General features: G+C 34.9%; 2 protein-coding genes across 2 annotated transcripts; one reads left to right on the top strand and one right to left on the bottom strand.

The window, feature by feature from the left end:
* The first annotated feature begins 738 nt into the window (after positions 1–738).
* LOC123655351 lies at positions 739–1,388 on the top strand. Its single transcript, XM_045591162.1, has 2 exons — positions 739–1,018; positions 1,107–1,388. Exons 1-2 carry the CDS (start codon positions 742–744, stop codon positions 1,367–1,369), a joined length of 540 nt encoding a protein of 179 aa, XP_045447118.1. The 5' UTR covers positions 739–741; the 3' UTR covers positions 1,370–1,388.
* Positions 1,389–8,525: 7,137 nt separating this feature from the next.
* LOC123655350 (abl interactor 2) lies at positions 8,526–18,785 on the bottom strand. The gene is made up of 8 exons (XM_045591161.1): positions 18,353–18,785; positions 17,878–18,066; positions 16,911–17,035; positions 14,475–14,550; positions 13,352–13,419; positions 10,242–10,370; positions 9,259–9,355; positions 8,526–8,885 (listed from the first exon to the last, which is right to left on the bottom strand). Exons 1-8 carry the CDS (start codon positions 18,783–18,785, stop codon positions 8,722–8,724), a joined length of 1,281 nt encoding a protein of 426 aa, XP_045447117.1. The 3' UTR covers positions 8,526–8,721.
* Positions 18,786–18,928: the final 143 nt, after the last annotated feature.

The following is an 18,928-nucleotide window of genomic DNA, read 5'->3' as shown; positions in this document are numbered from 1 at the left end:
AAATGGTGGACCGCTATTACCCATGGCAAAAGTTTGTGACAGAGTTGCAGATGCTCTTGGCATTGGACTTGCGACAGTAATTCGCATCAGTAAAGAAAAATATGACGAATCTTCAACCGCAGTATTGATTGAAGACGAGGAAAAAAAGCTTTCAACGCCAAATAAAAAAAGAAGAAAGGCTGCTCCTGTCACAAAAATTGACGACTTTGACGCCGTTGCGATTCGCAATCATGTATAAGGTTATTATACACGGGGCGAATTACCTACATTAAAAAAACTGGCGGTGTCCCTAAAAGACGCAGACTTGTTTAAAGGAAGCTTGCCGTCACTATCGAAGATTTTGAAAAATATTGGATTTTCCTATAAAAAAGTGACAAAAGAAAAATTATAATGGAACGAACCGACATTGCTCTTGCTCGAGTGAATTTTCTCCGGAAAGTCAAAAAAATTACAAATTGGGACAAAGTTGTCTTTCTAGACGAGACATGGCTAAACGCCAATCATACCGTATCCAAAGCTTGGACCGATGATACGACACAATCGACTACCAAAGTACCCGAAGGCAAAGGTCAAAGACTAATAATAACTCATGCTGGGACGTCATCTGGTTTTGTGCCTAATTGCCTATTGGCATTCAAATCTATGAAGACCAATGAATACCATGAAGAAATGAATTTTGAAAAATTTAAAGAGTTGTTTTTAAAATTATTAGATAATTTGAAGGAGCCATATTATATAATTATGGATAACGCCCCATATCACTCGGTCCAAAAGCACAAACCACCAACTTCGGCAAACAGGAAGTTAGAAATAATTGCATGGCTTCAAGAAAAAGGAATAGAGGCCAATGAAACAATGCTTAAAAACGAATTATTGAGACTCGTTGGTCTGCACAAACCCAGCACACCAACGTATGTCTTAGATGACATAGCCCAAGAAAAGGGTCATAACGTCATAAGACTGCCTCCATATCACTGCCAGTATAATCCGATCGAGCTTATCTGGGCCCAAGTAAAAGGTTTGTTTGCTCGAATTTCAGTTAGACAGGTTCTATATGTATTAACTCCTGTATAATTTATGATATTAAAATATGTTTTTCTTTTAAGGTTACGCTGCTAGATCTAACACAACACCACCTTTTACGGCAAATAAAATGCTGCAGTTACTAAACACTGCGGTTGAAAATGTATCTGCAGAAGATTGGAAACAGGTAGTTACCAAATGCAGAAAATTAATGGAAGAAGATTGGGAGCGGGACGTTCGATTTGATAATATTTGCGACCAAGAGTTCATTATAAATTTAAAAGATTGCTCTAGCGATTTTGAAAGTGATTCGGAAATTGATTTGGGGTGTACTCCTTTGGAATAAATAAATGTATGTTTTAAAATATTTGTTTCATTTTATTAAGTACCCATTATAATTATGGCATCGATAAGTAAGAAACGCCGAAAATTACTATCGATATTTTTTTCTGTATCATAACAACCCTAGGAATGTCAGTTTAACAAATGTCGCAGAGATCAAGCTATGTTTTATAAGGTATAGTGAAGCACAACACTCTTTTCTATCGCCATGACGTCACTGTCACGACTGGATGACTACGGCGCAGTTTACCTACGGTTTTGAGACTCTTGTGTTCTGTACGTCTACCATGAGTTTTTGTTACAAGCGCACATGACATAACTACAGTAGTAAACGTAGAAACGCAACAGAAATAGTTATCTATACCATACCTATTATGAGTATTTCTAAATTTCACTATAGAGTCTATCGAGCACTCGATAAGACTTATAGTTGTAAATCCGTTATATTGGTATTAGTTACTAATATCTTTATCTCTTTCTTCCGTATAGAAAAAAGAAAGAGTAAACATGATGACTTTCGAATGAAGTGAGGTCTAAACGAAGTTTAAAATAATCCGACAAAAATGCAAAGCAGCATATTACAGTGTATTCATGCGAGCTCAAGAACTTCTAAATTTTTTCAATTTATTCCGTCAGTTTAAATATCTAACTTAAGTTGTTGACAAACACTTGTGAAACAATCATATTGTTTAATTGTTATACAATAATTCTAAAACAACAAAATATAAAAAATGAGAACTAATGCTTCCCAGTTCGAACTTATGGTGGATTATATGAAAAAGTAAGTGTTTATTTAAGTGTTATGGTTATTTATCCCTTTCTTTATTAACGTAAATCGTGATCATAATTTTATAAATAAATTGTATAATTTGTATTATATTATTATATTATTTCGTAAATTGAATATAGAAAATAATACTGTTATATCGTAAATTGTGTTTTAGGAACGGGGCTATGTTCTACCAAATATAATGCAATTAAATAGTATATAAACCTAATAATTATAAACTTCTCGCACGATTTTTTCAAGTGAGTGACGCAACTATAATAGTAACGTTAAACAGAGTGACATCTGTCAAATATGTTACTCATGGTAGCGAATTGTATGAAAATATCGGCGCTCTAGAATGACATTTACGAGTGTAGTTAACTTAACTGTCCTGAGAAAACTTGTGGTACCAAATATAGTAATGATAGTATCCGGTAGAGGCGCTGCTCAACTTGCCATACAAATTTTCTACTACACTCGCTAACGTGTATCGTCTCTGTAAACTCATGGTAGACGTACTGCTGTGTTGCACGCAAGGAAGCCGCAGGCTATGTATCGATTTTGAATAGAATCGATATATACATGAAAAGTATTTAAAAAAAATAACCAAGTTCAAATTTGTAATTTTTTAACCGACTAAAGGAGAGGAGAAAAGGAGGAGATTACTTCAATTCGACCGTATATATATCATATTATTTTTAATGTATGTTCGGGGATAATTTTGTCGTTAATGAACCAATTTTGATAATTCTTTTTTTGTTGGAAAGGAGATATCCCTGGTGTAGTACCATGATAAGGAAACCAGGATCTGATGATGGGATCCCAGAGAAATCGAGGGAAACTCGAAAATCCGCATAACTTTTCACTGGGTGTACCGATTTTGATAACTTTTAATTTTATCGAAAGCTGATGTTTATCATGTGGTCACATTGAAATTTTATCGAGATCTGATTACTACTTTTTGAGTAATCTTTGATAACGCGTAGTTACTTCTCTATTTTTTCGTCGATCTACGTTGTATTACTCGTCGATGTAATTGAAGTCGGTTTTTTTTTTCGTTTGCAAGCAAACACAATTATTATTTATATTCAAATGTTGCAGGGATATTCTATTTTCAGAAATATTGAATTAAAATACTAGAAATTTTTTTCAAATAATTTTTATTTTATTTTTTGTGGTCCGGGTTTTGTGTCACCTATAGACGTCGTTGGCGCACAGGACTCGCGAGCCCTTGTCAAGTGACTGGCGGTCAAAAGGTTAAGTAATGTTGATTTTCAAAAGACTACTGAAATACTTAAATAAAAAATAAAAGCCAAAAATTTTGTGACTTTTTTTAATTATTATAGTATACAAATACATCATATTTCATTATTTACAAATTGTCATATTAAACTTCGCTAAAAAACATACATAACTTTTAGTATTCTATCGGTGAAGTTAATAGTCATGCTTACAATTTTTTCACTTACCTACTAGAAATGAAGTTTAGGGAATGTTTCAGTTTACAATTAGGTATACCAAATTTGCGGAACTATTTTATCCCAGTAGTTCAATATAGTTCCTAATAACGGTAATTCCTTAATAATATTGCAAAATTAATAGTTCTATTTGAAAATGTGTAACCTGTTTAAATGGGAAGATTAATTGACTCCATATAATTCAGAAACAGCAAATATGGATAATATGTGACATTTATTACGGGCGATACCGTGAATAAAGCTTGAAATAAATCGACACATCAAAAAGTATTTTAATCATAAGTCGCACAATAATATACTTCACTAAACAAGTATTTATTAGAGTAATTATATGTTCTTTAAATAAATAACGACGCAAAGAAAAGATTTAACTAGATCGGGTCTATATCTCGACCATGTACATATTAGATGAGGAATGGTTTTACAAAAGGAGATATTTGTATTTTTTCTAAACTGAGTATATAGTGTTCTTAATGCTATATCACAAAATTTCGTCACTTAAAAACCTAATAAAAACGCGACATTTTCCAAATAAAGTAACTTTAAAAAATTAATTTTTGAAATATTTCAACCCAAAAAAAAGCCATGTTCAGGGCGAATTCATTTCATAATAAGAAAGGATATTTACTTTTCGTCTACTTACGTTATATAACTTAACATTATGTTAACGTATTATAACGTTACGTTATATAACATAAGTAGACAAAAAATCGTCAAGTAAATCCGCGTTATCAAAGATCACTCAAAAAATACTCATTATACCACGATCAAATTTAAACGACTTTACAAAACAAGCATCAGCTTTCGATTAAAAGAAGAAAAAGAAATCATCAAAATCAGTCCTTATACCCAGTCAAAGTTATGCGTTATATATATAATACAATGTAGGTCGACGAAAAATAGTCAAGTAAAAACGCATTGTTAGATATAACTCAAAAAGTGCTCGTTAAATTTCGATTAAATTTAAATGGGACCACATGACACACACCACCTTTCAATTAAAAAAAGAATCACTGAAATCGTTCCAACCAGTAAAAAAGTTCTGAGTACACAACTAAAAGGGATATTTATAACTAGAACAGAACAAATGGGGGACATCATTAAGATTTCTGTGCAAAAGGAGATATATTTTTTTTTGTTTGTTTTGTACTACTAAATTAGAAAGTCAAATATATATATATATATATATATATATATATATATATATATATATATATATATATATATATATATATATATATATATATATATTTTTTAATATTTCTATTAATCTTATAACATAGTACCTACATAGCTATGCGGTCTTTATGTAGATCTGTGTGTCTTGTCTCAGACTGTTTTTTCATTTTCTGCAAAAAATTATAAAGTGGACATATCTCCTTTTGTAAAGACACCACCTCAGATAGCAAACACTTTTTTGTACAGTAGCAATTCTTTAAAAGAATAGTCAGTATAATGCTTAACTATTCTATTATACTTTGGAACTTACTTTCGTTTCATGATGATCTTGTTCTTAATTTATTCTTGATTTTTACAAGGTCCTAGAATACTAAATTAACAATACTTAAACTTTACCTTTTTACTACCACGATTGTTGTTAAACTACAAGCCATAAGAGGGCTGTATAAATATTTGTTGTTAAGTAATTGTTTTATTTTATGTTATTTTGCAATATATCATTGTCACTTCCTTAATTATTTTAATTGAAACATTATTTATTTTAAGCCCATTTAAATTACTTTTATGTAAAATAAATAAACAAATAATATTTAAAGTAACATAACTAATCAGATGTAGTATCATCTCCATACAATATGTATGTTCGTTAATATGTATTGCAGCGCGGTATTGAGTTTAATTGTGTTGTACTCCATGTACATCGGAAGTGGAAAGAGTGGTACAAAATAACAAACTTAAAAATTACATATATTAATCGATTTAACTACAAAATATAACTAACTATAGATTTGATCAAGCCATGTTAAGGTCTATTTCCTAATCTGTTTCTTCACTATATTACTACAAGATTAATTTGAAATACAAAAGCTACTGATTTGTCTCACGACCTCATTGATTCACTTACATTAATTACTACATACAGGGTTTATAGGATAACCCGGCTCTGACTATATATGCATGGGACAAATACACAGTTATAATAGGATGTCCATGCCTAACAATAAACATAGATTGCGCTTGGACCTATAACTAATTACAATACTATTAGGATAACCGGATCATGTATTCGTTTTTTTTTAAAAGATGAGTATGTTTGTATGTGTAGTCTAAACAAGCATGCATGTATGTATATTCTATTTTTGTGGAATAAGTCTTAAATAGTAAACAAATATGGCGTACTTCCGACCACAGGGAATTAGTGTAATATTGTAAGCTTAGTAAAGTGACACAAAGAGCAAATGAATATTCTATTTGTTTGAAAGAGTCTTATTTAGTAATCAAATCTGGTGTTCTTCCAACCACAGACAATAGAGTAATATTGTAAGATTAATAAAGTGACACAAAGAGCAAATGAATGAACAATATTAATGAGCCATAGACGAAAGTAAAATTCATTTTATGTTCAAATATTTAACGATACCATATTGCTAAAGTTATTACAAAACCATAGATGAAGTAAAAAAAAGTAGATAATGCGCGGCCTTTGTTGTTAGTGAAGCCACAAAACTCGGCTTCTTCAAGTAAACACACGCGCTCATGCACACATATGCATCAAACTACGCTCATTTTCGTTAGTATCTCACGGGGCCTCTTACAGTAACTTTGCCTATAAAATGCCGTTCTTTTGTAAATAAATGGTGCAAAAACAATACCAAAGTGAACAAAAAATCTGAAGAAATATCGTTTCACACGTAAATACACACAAAACTTTATATTTTTTGTTATTCCAAAATAATATTGAGGTTATTCGGAACTTATAATTTCTATGCCCCGAAATGACGTACCGAGGGAGTGTTACCAGTAATTTTTATTTCCATTAGCCCAAAATGCGGGTAAGTAAATTGTTGGCAATCATAGAAAAATAATTAAGTAGAAAGTGGACATCGTTGTTGTTTTTTTTTTATCGTGTGATTTTATGTTTTACCTAAATTGAAGTCAATATGAATTTTTAACTCGTTTTTGTCTGTTTAAATTTGTGAATTAACTACTCATATTTTACTACTAAATATCATGATTTTAGGTTTCCAACGAATATTTTAATAGGAGATAGATAGAATAGGTAGCTGCTGTGCGACTGAGCTGAAATGAACTACAACGACAGCCATCCTCATCTAGTGTGGTTTGTTCAAACCATTTTGATAAAGCTGACATGTACGGTACAAAACGTGGACTTCGCAGAGTACCATCACGTATATACTACTACTTACTACTAGGTATTTTAATGTTGAATTTTTTGTTCTAGGACCTACCGGATGAGTCTTAAATTAGTCGTTAACCAAGATTCAATCTTTGATACACCTAGAAAACATAAACTAAGAGAAAAGTTAAAAAAACAGGAACTTTATTTTTAAAAAAATGTACAAAAATTAAATCATTACAGCAAAGAGTTTGACGTCTTTAAAACAGGAACTTGCCCTTCAGAGGAATCATCAATTACTTAAAAACGCAATTTTCATTGACACAGATTTATATAATTCATTAAATCAAAACATGGCTGCAATAGATTTATTTAACAATTTGAAGCAAAAAAGGAGTAAATATATTTAAAACTATAAACAGATTTTTATTTTCGCATACCCATTTTACCTATATTAAATTAATTGTGTTTAATCCCATTTAATAAAATTTTCAGGGACTTTTTTTTAAAAGTGTCAACACTTCACTCACTCACACATATTTAAAAAAGTGACTTCACTTTTTTGTTCTAAGTGTGTTATCTATTCTTTTTACTTGATCTATGTGCAAAACCTGATAATATATTGATTATTTTTGCTAAGAATTAGTAGAGGTACAGAATTACGAATATATATATAAATCGAGTATCTTTATAAAAGACAAGAAATTTATATTTCGTTTATGTAAAATGATGGGTATAAAAGACGACACAAATAAATTTACAACACAATAGGGCGACCTGTGTCTAGAAAAAAAGTCGACCCTATTAATATTATGGTCACATTATTTGTATTTACAATGAATAAAAAACCTTGCGCTGGTGATACACTCTCTCTAAAATCTAAAAAAAAAGACTAATAACATTGTTCTCCACGAAGCTCTCATTGGGTAATGTCCTAAGTCTCATCCTACTCTCAAAATTTTTTCCTGTGAACTACAGTAAACTTTTATACCATTGCTATGTGGCATACTTTAATATTATATGGGATAGCGTTCAAAATGTTCAGGGTGAAATTGATATTCAGAAATATTCATAATATAAAATAAAACCTTTACAATGAACACTTTACCATAAAAGATTGACATTTGCAATATTTTGTAAGGATTTTTTTGCGCTCAACATAAAAAAAAGAAAAAATCAATTAATAAGAAAAAAAAAACAAATTAATAACAAATCGCTTTACGGTAACATTATTAACAAATTATAATTCGTGAAAATTTAAAATATAGGTAAAGAACATGGCCTATTTGATCGCTCATGCTGTTCATTCACTTATACTCTTCACCTCTTAAAATATTATGACCACATCCCTATTTGCCTTTTAAAAAATGATATTGAAATGTCATATTCAAAAATATTAGTTATCTGTACTCTCGGAATTCGTATTTTAGTAGTTTTTATGTGTTTAAAATGATAAATTAATATTTATTTTTAGTGAAATGAATAGTAAATGGAGTTTTACAAATGTCCGTAAGCTAATGTGTTGAAAGTGAGTGATAAATGCGGAAAAAACGTGACTTACGATTGACAGGGGTTTACCAAATAAGACTTCCAAAAAAACGGAATATATGTACATATATTGTATGCGCAGGTGAACGTATGTAGTCTACGTATTAGCGCGCAAATATATATGTATAAACAATATACGCATTGATCGAACGTGTGTGTGCGTCTGTAATATACGGTTGACCGTACGTGTAATTACGCCTGTCTCTCTGTGTGTCTGTGTCTGTGTGTGTGCGCGCGTTTGCAGTCTAGACGCATGGCTCAACGTAGTTCCCGGGGAAGAGGCCGGTGACGCCATCCATGACGCCCTCCCACCAGCCGTCGTCGTTCTTTTTCAGCACGTAGATGACGGCGCTCTCCTGGAACGAGAGCTCGTCCTCCTTGTCCGCGTAGTAGTCGTAGATAGCCACAACTGTTGTAATAATAATGTATAAAATAAATAACACCATTAAAGTAATGATATCATAATATCACATTACTTGTCTGTTATGCTTTCTTAGGTGAACCATTGGATTCAGTGCGATGAAATTTAATATTATGATGAGAATATTAGAAGTTGTATAAGGACATAAAATCACAGTATGAGCAATATATATGTGAAATTAAATTATGTGTATGAGTTGTATCACTTACCTATATTGGGTAGTGTTTACTGACATCGGGACTTAAGATATTGATTTTGATTTATTTGGGAAAAATATTTAAATAATAGTTTGATCACTTAAAATTTATTCCACAATAATGTAGTTAACGCTTAGACAATAGTTATGATACAATGAATATACCTTTTTCGATGTAATTCTTTGGCACCCAACCAGGTAAATCCTCTTCATCGGGCACTATAGCCGGTACTGCATTAGTGTATTGATTGCTCATTTTGTTCTGTAATATATAACAAAAATTATATAATGATTTACATGCTCTTTATATGAATTAATATAAACAAAAAATTGTAAATGATGATTATAAATGTAATATGTTAATTAATACCTAATGCAAAAATATAAAATGTAGGTCTTTATATTTTTGTCATATCAATGATCGGTCATCGTCGTCTGTCATCCCTATTTCCGTATCTTTATTATTAAAAAGTAAGTTAGAAAGTAAGGGGTATATAACAATCAATTTTTTTTTTAAATATAATAAACAACATGACGCCGCGTTGGCGCAGCGGTCACAGCCATGGATTGTTCCTGTTGCGCTGGCGGTTGCGGGTTCGATCCCGCACACGACAAACGTTTGTATTGGCCATACAGGTATTTGCCGTTGTTTGGGTGTTTGTGCAGTCCTTGTGGGTCTCCCCACCGTGCCTCGGAGAGCACGTTAAGCCGTCGGTCCCGGTTGTTATCATGTACACCTAATAGCGATCGTTAATCATAGTAGGGAATATATCCGCCAACCCGCATTGGAGCAGCGTGGTGGATTAAGCTCTGATCCTTTTCCTACATGGGGAAAGAGGCCTATGCCCAGTAGTGGGATATTCCAGGCTGAAGCGTGAAATAACATACACAACCGGTCGTTTGTTCCTATGGTAAGCAATTGTAAGGCTTATGTTACAGGTAAGTGCTGACTTCTAGAGCTAACTTTTTTTTAATGTACATACATATAAATACAAATACGATAATGATAGTGTACGAGTGGCAGGGCCGAAGGAATGAGGAACGAAGGAACGAGCGGCACCTGCAAAAGGAGCGGGCGGTACCTGCAAAAGGAGCGGGCGGTACCTGCAAGTGGAGCGGGCGGTACCTGCAAGTGGAGCGGGCGGTACCTGCAAGTGGAGCGGGCGGCCGAACGCGTCGGCGGCGAGCTCGTCGTCCAGCGGCGGCGGCGGCAGCGGCGGCGACACCGAGCCGCCGCGCGCCGAGCCGCCGCCCGACGCCGACGACGACGACGCGCGCTGCCGGACACGCGGGTAGTAAGGGCTCGTCCGTTCATCACAAATATTATAACTAAACCTGCTCAAAATCTGGAGCAGTCCGACTGGGGTAGTACCTCGACCTTACAGAAGATCACAGCTAAATACTGTTTTCAAGCAGTATTGTGTTCCTGTTGGTGAGTAAGGTGACCAGTACGTCTACCATGAGTTTACAGAGACGATACACGTTAGCGAGTGTAGTAGAAAATTTGTATGGCAAGTTGAGCAGCGCCTCTACCGGATACTATCATTACTATATTTGGTACCACAAGTTTTCTCAGGACAGTTAAGTTAACTACACTCGTAAATGTCATTCTAGAGCGCCGATATTTTCATACAATTCGCTACCATGAGTAACATATTTGACAGATGTCACTCTGTTTAACGTTACTATTATAGTTGCGTCACTCACTTGAAAAAATCGTGCGAGAAGTTTATAATTATTAGGTTTATATACTATTTAATTGCATTATATTTGGTAGAACATAGCCCCGTTCCTAAAACACAATTTACGATATAACAGTATTATTTTCTATATTCAATTTACGAAATAATATAATAATATAATACAAATTATACAATTTATTTATAAAATTATGATCACGATTTACGTTAATAAAGAAAGGGATAAATAACCATAACACTTAAATAAACACTTACTTTTTCATATAATCCACCATAAGTTCGAACTGGGAAGCATTAGTTCTCATTTTTTATATTTTGTTGTTTTAGAATTATTGTATAACAATTAAACAATATGATTGTTTCACAAGTGTTTGTCAACAACTTAAGTTAGATATTTAAACTGACGGAATAAATTGAAAAAATTTAGAAGTTCTTGAGCTCGCATGAATACACTGTAATATGCTGCTTTGCATTTTTGTCGGATTATTTTAAACTTCGTTTAGACCTCACTTCATTCGAAAGTCATCATGTTTACTCTTTCTTTTTTCTATACGGAAGAAAGAGATAAAGATATTAGTAACTAATACCAATATAACGGATTTACAACTATAAGTCTTATCGAGTGCTCGATAGACTCTATAGTGAAATTTAGAAATACTCATAATAGGTATGGTATAGATAACTATTTCTGTTGCGTTTCTACGTTTACTACTGTAGTTATGTCATGTGCGCTTGTAACAAAAACTCATGGTAGACGTACAGAGCTACTGGGGGAGGGGCTTGGGTATTGGGTCGGCAACGGGCTTGGGTATTAGGTCGGCAACGCGCTTGCGATGCTTCTGGTGTTGCAGGCGTCTATAAGCTACGGTAATCTCTTACCATCAGGTGAGCCGTACGCTTGTTTGCCGACCTAATGATATAAAAATAAACTAATTATTTATACTCATATTTATAACTAGCTGTGCCCGCGGCTTCGCCCGCGTCGAAATCAGTATGTCACAAAGTTTTCCCGGCAAACTTCCAGTGAAGCTCTCCTCAAAATCGGCTTAGCCGTTCCGTAAACCTTCCTCTTGAAGCCCTCTCGCCATTGGTGAAACCGCACGAAAATCCGTTCAGTAAATTTTGAGGGACTCGATCACATATACTTTTGGGGACTTTGTTTTATAATACACTAACTGTTACCCGCGACTACGTCCGCGTGGTTATGAAGATATGCATTACTATTAAGATGTTTAACGCAAATATTTTTTTTTTTATTTCAGTCACTTGAAATGTTAATCACACTGATTAACTTTTTAAAAGGCGCAATTTAGTAGAATTTAATAGTTTTTTTTTTTTATAAAAACTCACTATACACCACATTTTTAGTTTTATTTTCAGGCTGCAGTATAAATAACCTATCAAGCGAACTTATAGCTGCTGTATATGTTTCATACAAACTATCAACCCCATTTAAACGCCCTTAGCGATGGAATATCGCATAATGCGTTCTTAGCGGACGTCTACTAATTAAGTAAGAGAAACCGCTGAGTTTCTTGCCGATTCTTGTCTGTAGACTCTACATTCCGAATCGGTGGTATCTTCACTTTTAACTATAATTAACTAATCAAAAGTAATATAGTTTTAATTTGTAATATGATAATGAAAAGTCATTTTGACACCTACTTGAATAAAGTAAGTTTTAATTTTGATTCATGTAATGTTTTTAGCAACTTTTCAACCCCCTACCTACCTGGTGATAAAAAGGAGAAGTTTTAGGCTACCATCTCTAAAGGACATTACGTAACGCATTTTTGACTGAAATGGTTTTTATTGAATTTGTTAAGTATGAGTGTTTTTTCCGATACTGTGATTGTTTTAATTTAGTATCCCTCCAAAAAACAGCTTTTGCTTTGAAAAAAAAAAAATTGTGCTTGCTCGCAAACGAAAAAAAAACCGACTTCAATTACATCGACAAGTAATACAACGTAGATCGACGAAAAAATAGTCAAGCAACTACGCGTTATCAAAGATTACTCAAAAAGTAGTTATCAGATCTCGATAAAATTTATATGTGACCACATGATAAACATCAAGTTTCGATTAAATTAAAAATTATCAAAATCGGTACACCCAGTAAAAAGTTATTACGGATTTTCGAGAGTTTCCCTCGATTTCTCTGGGATCCCATCATCAGATCCTGGTTTCCTTATCACGGTACCAAACTAGGGATATCCCCTTTCCAACAAATAAAGAATTATCAAAATCGGTACATCCAGTAGAAAGTTATGCGGTATAATACAAAGTAGGTCGACGAAAAAAGCGTCAAGTAAAAACGCATTATTAGATATAACTCGAAAAGTAGTTGTTAGATCTCAAATAAATTTAAATGAGACCAATTGGCACACACAACCTTTCGATTAAAACAAAATTTGTCGAAATCGGTCTACCCAGTCAAAAGTTCTGATGTAACATACATAAAAAAAAAAAATACAGTCGAATTGAGAACCTCCTCCTTTTTTGGAAGTCGGTTAAAAAAGTATGTTTAAATATTAGTATTCATATTTTATTATACTTACATGTCCAGGGAGACTCATTGAATGCTGGCTGTGTTCTCCATCTGATCCAATCAATGGAGATGGAGGTGCTGAAATTGGCATATTTATTTTTATAACTCGGACGCGATAACTTGAGACTCCGCTGGTATGAGACCCCCGTCCCGAGTCCCCGCGCCGCGTCCCGCACTCGCCTTGCGCGCTCAGTACCGATAGCATCTTTGTTACGGATACGCGCTTCGACTCTCGTTCGATATTTTTGAAAATTGTTTGTTGTTTCGTTTGAATTTTTGTTAGTTGTTTTGTTATTGTTGTTTGTTATTTCGTTGTTTATTTATTAATTTTGTAAAAGATCGGAGGAAAGACTTTACATAGTCAAACACGGACACTTGCTTTAAAAGTTTTTTTATAGTGATAATGATTAATAAATATTAAAAATTAAATTTAAAAGGCGTTTTATTTAATTGTTCATTGTCTTTGTCTTTATGAGGTACCTTTTTCGATTTTTTTTTAAATTTTACAAAAATACTATGTCATTACCTATTGTTACCCAAAGTAAACAAAACCGCTACTTAGTTTGAATTACATTCAATTATTTTATTAATTTGAAAAGGCAACAGTATGTATCAATTATTATTATCGTTCCCAAAACACAAAACAAAAAATTCAAATGAAAACTACGACGCATTGTTTTGCACACCGTACATTGAATATGACGTCATCGGCCCAGGTCTCAAGTTATCGCGTCCGTGTTATACTATGCTCTCATCCTCAGTTATGGTTAGACTATTGTATACACACTTGTAACACTTACAACCATTTCATATTTCTATTAAGATAGGGCACAGCAGGATATAGAATACATGAAAATTCTAGAGCAGCCCAACTGGGAAAGTATCTCAACCTTACAGAAGATCACAGCTAAATAACACTACTCTAGTACTAACTCAAGTACTGTTGTGTTCCTGTGGTGAGTAAGTTGACCAGACATAATGGGGAGGGTCGGCGATAGTGTCGGCAACACGTTTGTGATACTTCTAATGTTGCATGGCTATGGCAACTACTTACCATCAGGTGTGCCGTACGCTTTTTTGACGAATTAGAAAAAATATATTTATTAATTTTGAAACTTATATAAAGTACTTACGTGGCATACTAGAATGAAGGTCTTGTTGAGGATAGTTTGATGGAGACTGGTGTTGATTAGGGTGTACCATTCCAACCTTTAACAAAAAATATTAGCACTAACTAAAAATAAACTGATTGAGCTTCATTCACAGCTACGCAAGTCCCTCTTCTCTGAAATATTAATCCAGTTTACTTACTGCGACAGGTATAAATGTGTCATAGTGATTCAGGTGTGTAGGTTCCATGTGTAGTTTCTATGTTTTTTTTAGATCGGTAGACATTTATTGTTACTGCTCCAATCTAATAGGAAGCAGTATTATGACTTTTAGCTTCATCCGTTTGCTGCTTACACACAGCTTTTGATGGCTACACAGTAGCTACAGCATAATTGTATGTTATAGACAGAATCAAGTTATGATATAGCTTTAAAATTGTCGCAATATATATAGCGAGTGCGTATTTAATTTTTTTTTTAAGTAGCTACAGCAGTGTTCAAACTATCTAACTGACAAACTTTTTCATTTATAATGTATTAAATACTTCACACTTGACTTTAGAATGTGACTATCGGCTAATTTCGGCTTCACAGTGCGTTGTCTCTGGCGCACGCTACTTATGTGACGTCTTGTCAATCGGTGCGAGTCGGTCTCGTTATGAACTCGGACAAAAGGAAAGTTATGTTTAACAACCAAGTCATACCGAGACCGGTATCGGTCGATGGTACCCTTCTCGGAGTTGCTCAGGTTTATGCTTACTTTTTTTTCTGGGATATATTTTTACGGACACCGACGAGGCCGGCGGGAGTGTAGGACTCCTGGCCAACCCTGACTACCCACTAAAATCTATCGGTGCCCTTATCGCTTTCGCATGCTACCGCGACGCCCGATGGTTGGCACGCCATGTGCGTGCCACCTTCGTCCATAAAGCGCCCACGGGCACTGTGAGCGCTCTATTACCCCGATTATGTTTACCTAGGCCATACGATCCAACTAGGTCGCAACAACTTCAAGAGGAGAGGGAGGCCGATAGGAGGATTCCGTTGGGCTGGGCGGCGTTTGACAGTCTTCGTCGAGTCTTCACTTCGAAGATTCCGCAATGATTGAAGACAGATGTCCTTGAGCGTGGACACTGACGAAGGGACTGGTTCAAAATTTAGTCACTAAACGTGCAATGGAATGGGCTATGCTTGGGGTTTCTCTCAAAGATAGGATTAGAAGAAATGAGACTATCCACGAGACAACGAAAGTAACATAGCCCACAGAATTAGCAAGTTGAAGTGGCAGTGGGCTGGTTATCTGTGTCGCAGGACCGATCACCGTTGCAGCAGACGTGTTCTGGAGTACAGAGTGCGTGTCGGCCAAACACAGTGTGAGACGTCCTCCGGCCCGCTGGAACAACGACCGACGTAATATTGCCGGTGTAGGCTGGATGGGGATTGCGGAAAACCGGGATGTCTGGCGCGAGCTTAGGGAGGCCTATATCCAGCAGTTCGACTGCAGTAGGCAGAACTGACTGACACAAAGTGTTATTAAACTGGCGTTTTTCCGTTAGGGGCCATATAGAGAAATATGGAGGCATACCACAGCCGAACTTGGGAAGGCCTATGTCCAGCAGTGGACTGCGATAGGCTGATAAAATCAGCTTAGCTGTTCCGTAAACCTTCCTCTTGAAGCCCTCTCACCATTGGTGAAACCGCATGAAAATCCATTCGGTAGATTTTGAGGGAATTGATTACATACACTTTTGGGGACTTTGTTTTATAATACACTAACTGTTGCCCGCGACTACATCCGCGTGGTTATGAAGATATGCATTACTATTAAGATGTTTAACACAAATTATATTTTTATTTCAGTCACTTGAAATACTTCTCACACTGAGTAACTTTTTTAAAAGGCACAATGTAGTATAATTTAATAGTTATCTTTATAAAATCTAACTATACACCACATTTTTAGTTCCATTTTAAGGCTGCTGTATAAATAACCTATCAGGTGAACTTATAGCTGCTGTATATGTTTCATACAAACTATCAACCCCAATTGAACACCCTGAGCGGTGGAATATCGCAAAATCCGTTCTTAGCGAACGTCTCCTAAATATAATCCACCTCCCTGCCAAAATTTCATCTTTGTCTTTTAATTAATTTAAAAAAGAATTGATTTTGATTATGCTGTAACGACTGGTAAAATAGTAAAAAAATAAACATTAATATGTAAACATGATGTAAACTTTTTATTTTATTTTATCCCAACGCAAAGCACATAGAAAAAATGGGTGTAATTTATACAAAAAAAAATTATTTATTGAATTAAAAGTCAATAAGTAACATATAAATATCAAAATCAGAGATAATTGAGTTCAAAGTTTCCTATTTGTTCAAACTAAATATATAGTAGTATGATATTAATACCTAAAGATGGCAGTATAGAGGATGATGGAGCGAGTGAGTTACCTGTGGCTGTGTGACGGGCAGCGTGGAGTAGCCGGGCGGGCGGCGAGGATAGTTGGGGGCGTAGTGCGAGGGCACCTGCGGGGGAGCCACGGCCGGAGGCGTGCGGTACTCGCGTGATGATTTGCCTGGAGCAAATATTGTAAACATTAATAGCTTTTGTCTATGAAAAAATTATATTGTTGTAATACATACAAAAAAACTTTTTTTTTACATATAATTCTGCTTTTAGCAGTAATTTGGTCGGGATCTTCTATAGTTTACTTGGTATGTGATCATCCTACTTTACTTCAACTACCTACCTTAATCTTACCTACCTACTTTTCAGACACAGACACACACCTACTTTTCAGAGACAGTTTCCATTTCAATCTGAGAATTTCATTTTTCTTCCATTTAGAATTTCGAGAACCACTTGGGAAATTAGGACAGCTTCACTTCAGCCTATCGCAGTCCACTGCTGGACATAGGCCTCCCCAAGTTCGAGCCAAATATGGCGTGAGCTCATGTGTGTTGCCCATAGTCACCACGCTGGGCAAGCGGGTTAGTGACCACAGGGCTGGCTTGGCAGACGCTGTTGCCCCTCTTTGGCCTGTGTATTTCACAGCCAGCAGTTGGATGGTTCTCCTGCCATCGGTCGGCTTTATAAGCTCCAAGGTGGTAGTTATTTTCTTTACTAACATAGCCACACAGCTTCGGACAGAGCATAATGAAGCTTATAAACATCTAAAGAACTTTTTTGTTTTTTTAAACAATGTTGTCTGTAAATGTTCAAGTGTGATGGAAGAGATCTCTTGGGATCCCTATCCCAAGAGATCTCTCAAAGTAAGTAAGTTTTTTCACAAGTATGTGGGATACACATTTGGGTGATGACTTTGTGCAATTTCTGTCTTTGTATTGCCGTCTTAACAACTTTATACTATTAAAAATGTTATAATTAATCCTAACCAATGTATACTATTGGACATACCGAGTGTGCCTCTCCCCAGTGTGCCGGTGTTAGCTGAAGAAGCTGATCGCACCACCGCTGGAGGTGTTGGTGGTTTGGTAGTAGGGGCCGGCAGTGGGGCAGCCCCTGGGGCTGATCCTGACCGACGGCCACGTGGTGTTCCAGTATTACCACTGCTCCAACGAGCTCCGTGACCAATATCATCAAGAGCTTTAAGAAAATTAAGAATAATAATTGAGTAAGAGTAACAGATAAAGTTCACATTTGATTATCAAGTTATTGGTTGTGATTTAGCTTTTAAATCTTATCTGTTATCTTAGGTTTTTATGTCGAAGGAAGAAATTAATGTATCAAAATAAACTAAATTCATTTTATTAAAAACTAATAGACAAAATGCTGTAATAAATAATATTTTATCACCATATTTGAGGTGAAATTGCTGATAAAGTTTATCTATGATAAATGTACACAATTATTAAAGGTAGTTAGAATGTACCTGTATAATCGATATTCTTTCTAACATATTTAATAGGCTTCTCTGGATTAGCCGGTGCAATTATTTTATACTGCCGATTCGTGACCTTGTTAGCTGTCAGGACCCCTATTTCTCTCCTAGCAACTTTCTCCTTGTGGATAGCTACTGTTTGAGCAATATGGTTCATTTGACCTTCCATTTCTGCCAATTGCATAGTCTGCAGTTCCAATAGCTGCAGGAAGTTATATGCGAGTGTATTTATCTGGTAAGCTACACTCGCCAGCGACTGTGTCGTGTAGTTTTTAGTACTTTCTAAAGCCAACCTCTTGTTTTCAGACTGAAAGTAATTTGCTTCACAATATTCTGCAACTCTTTCAAGGTTAGTATGACTGTCGGTAAGGTGATTTCGCCCTTCCGGTATGTCGGTTTGAAGCAATGCTGCTAATTCTGCCATTTTGATTCTAAAACGAAGGATATTTACAAACATTTATAAAAAAAATCCAATATAGATTTTACTATTTTTCAACAAATGCCATCACTTTTTTGTGAGTTAGTATTGAAGACATTATTTAAATATTAAAATGAATTTAATTCTAC

This window comes from Melitaea cinxia, chromosome 7, assembly GCF_905220565.1.
Source record: "Melitaea cinxia chromosome 7, ilMelCinx1.1, whole genome shotgun sequence".
NCBI lineage: Eukaryota > Metazoa > Arthropoda > Insecta > Lepidoptera > Nymphalidae > Melitaea > Melitaea cinxia.
Note: the sequence above shows the minus strand (reverse complement) of the source record. Positions and strands in the feature narration are given on the sequence as shown.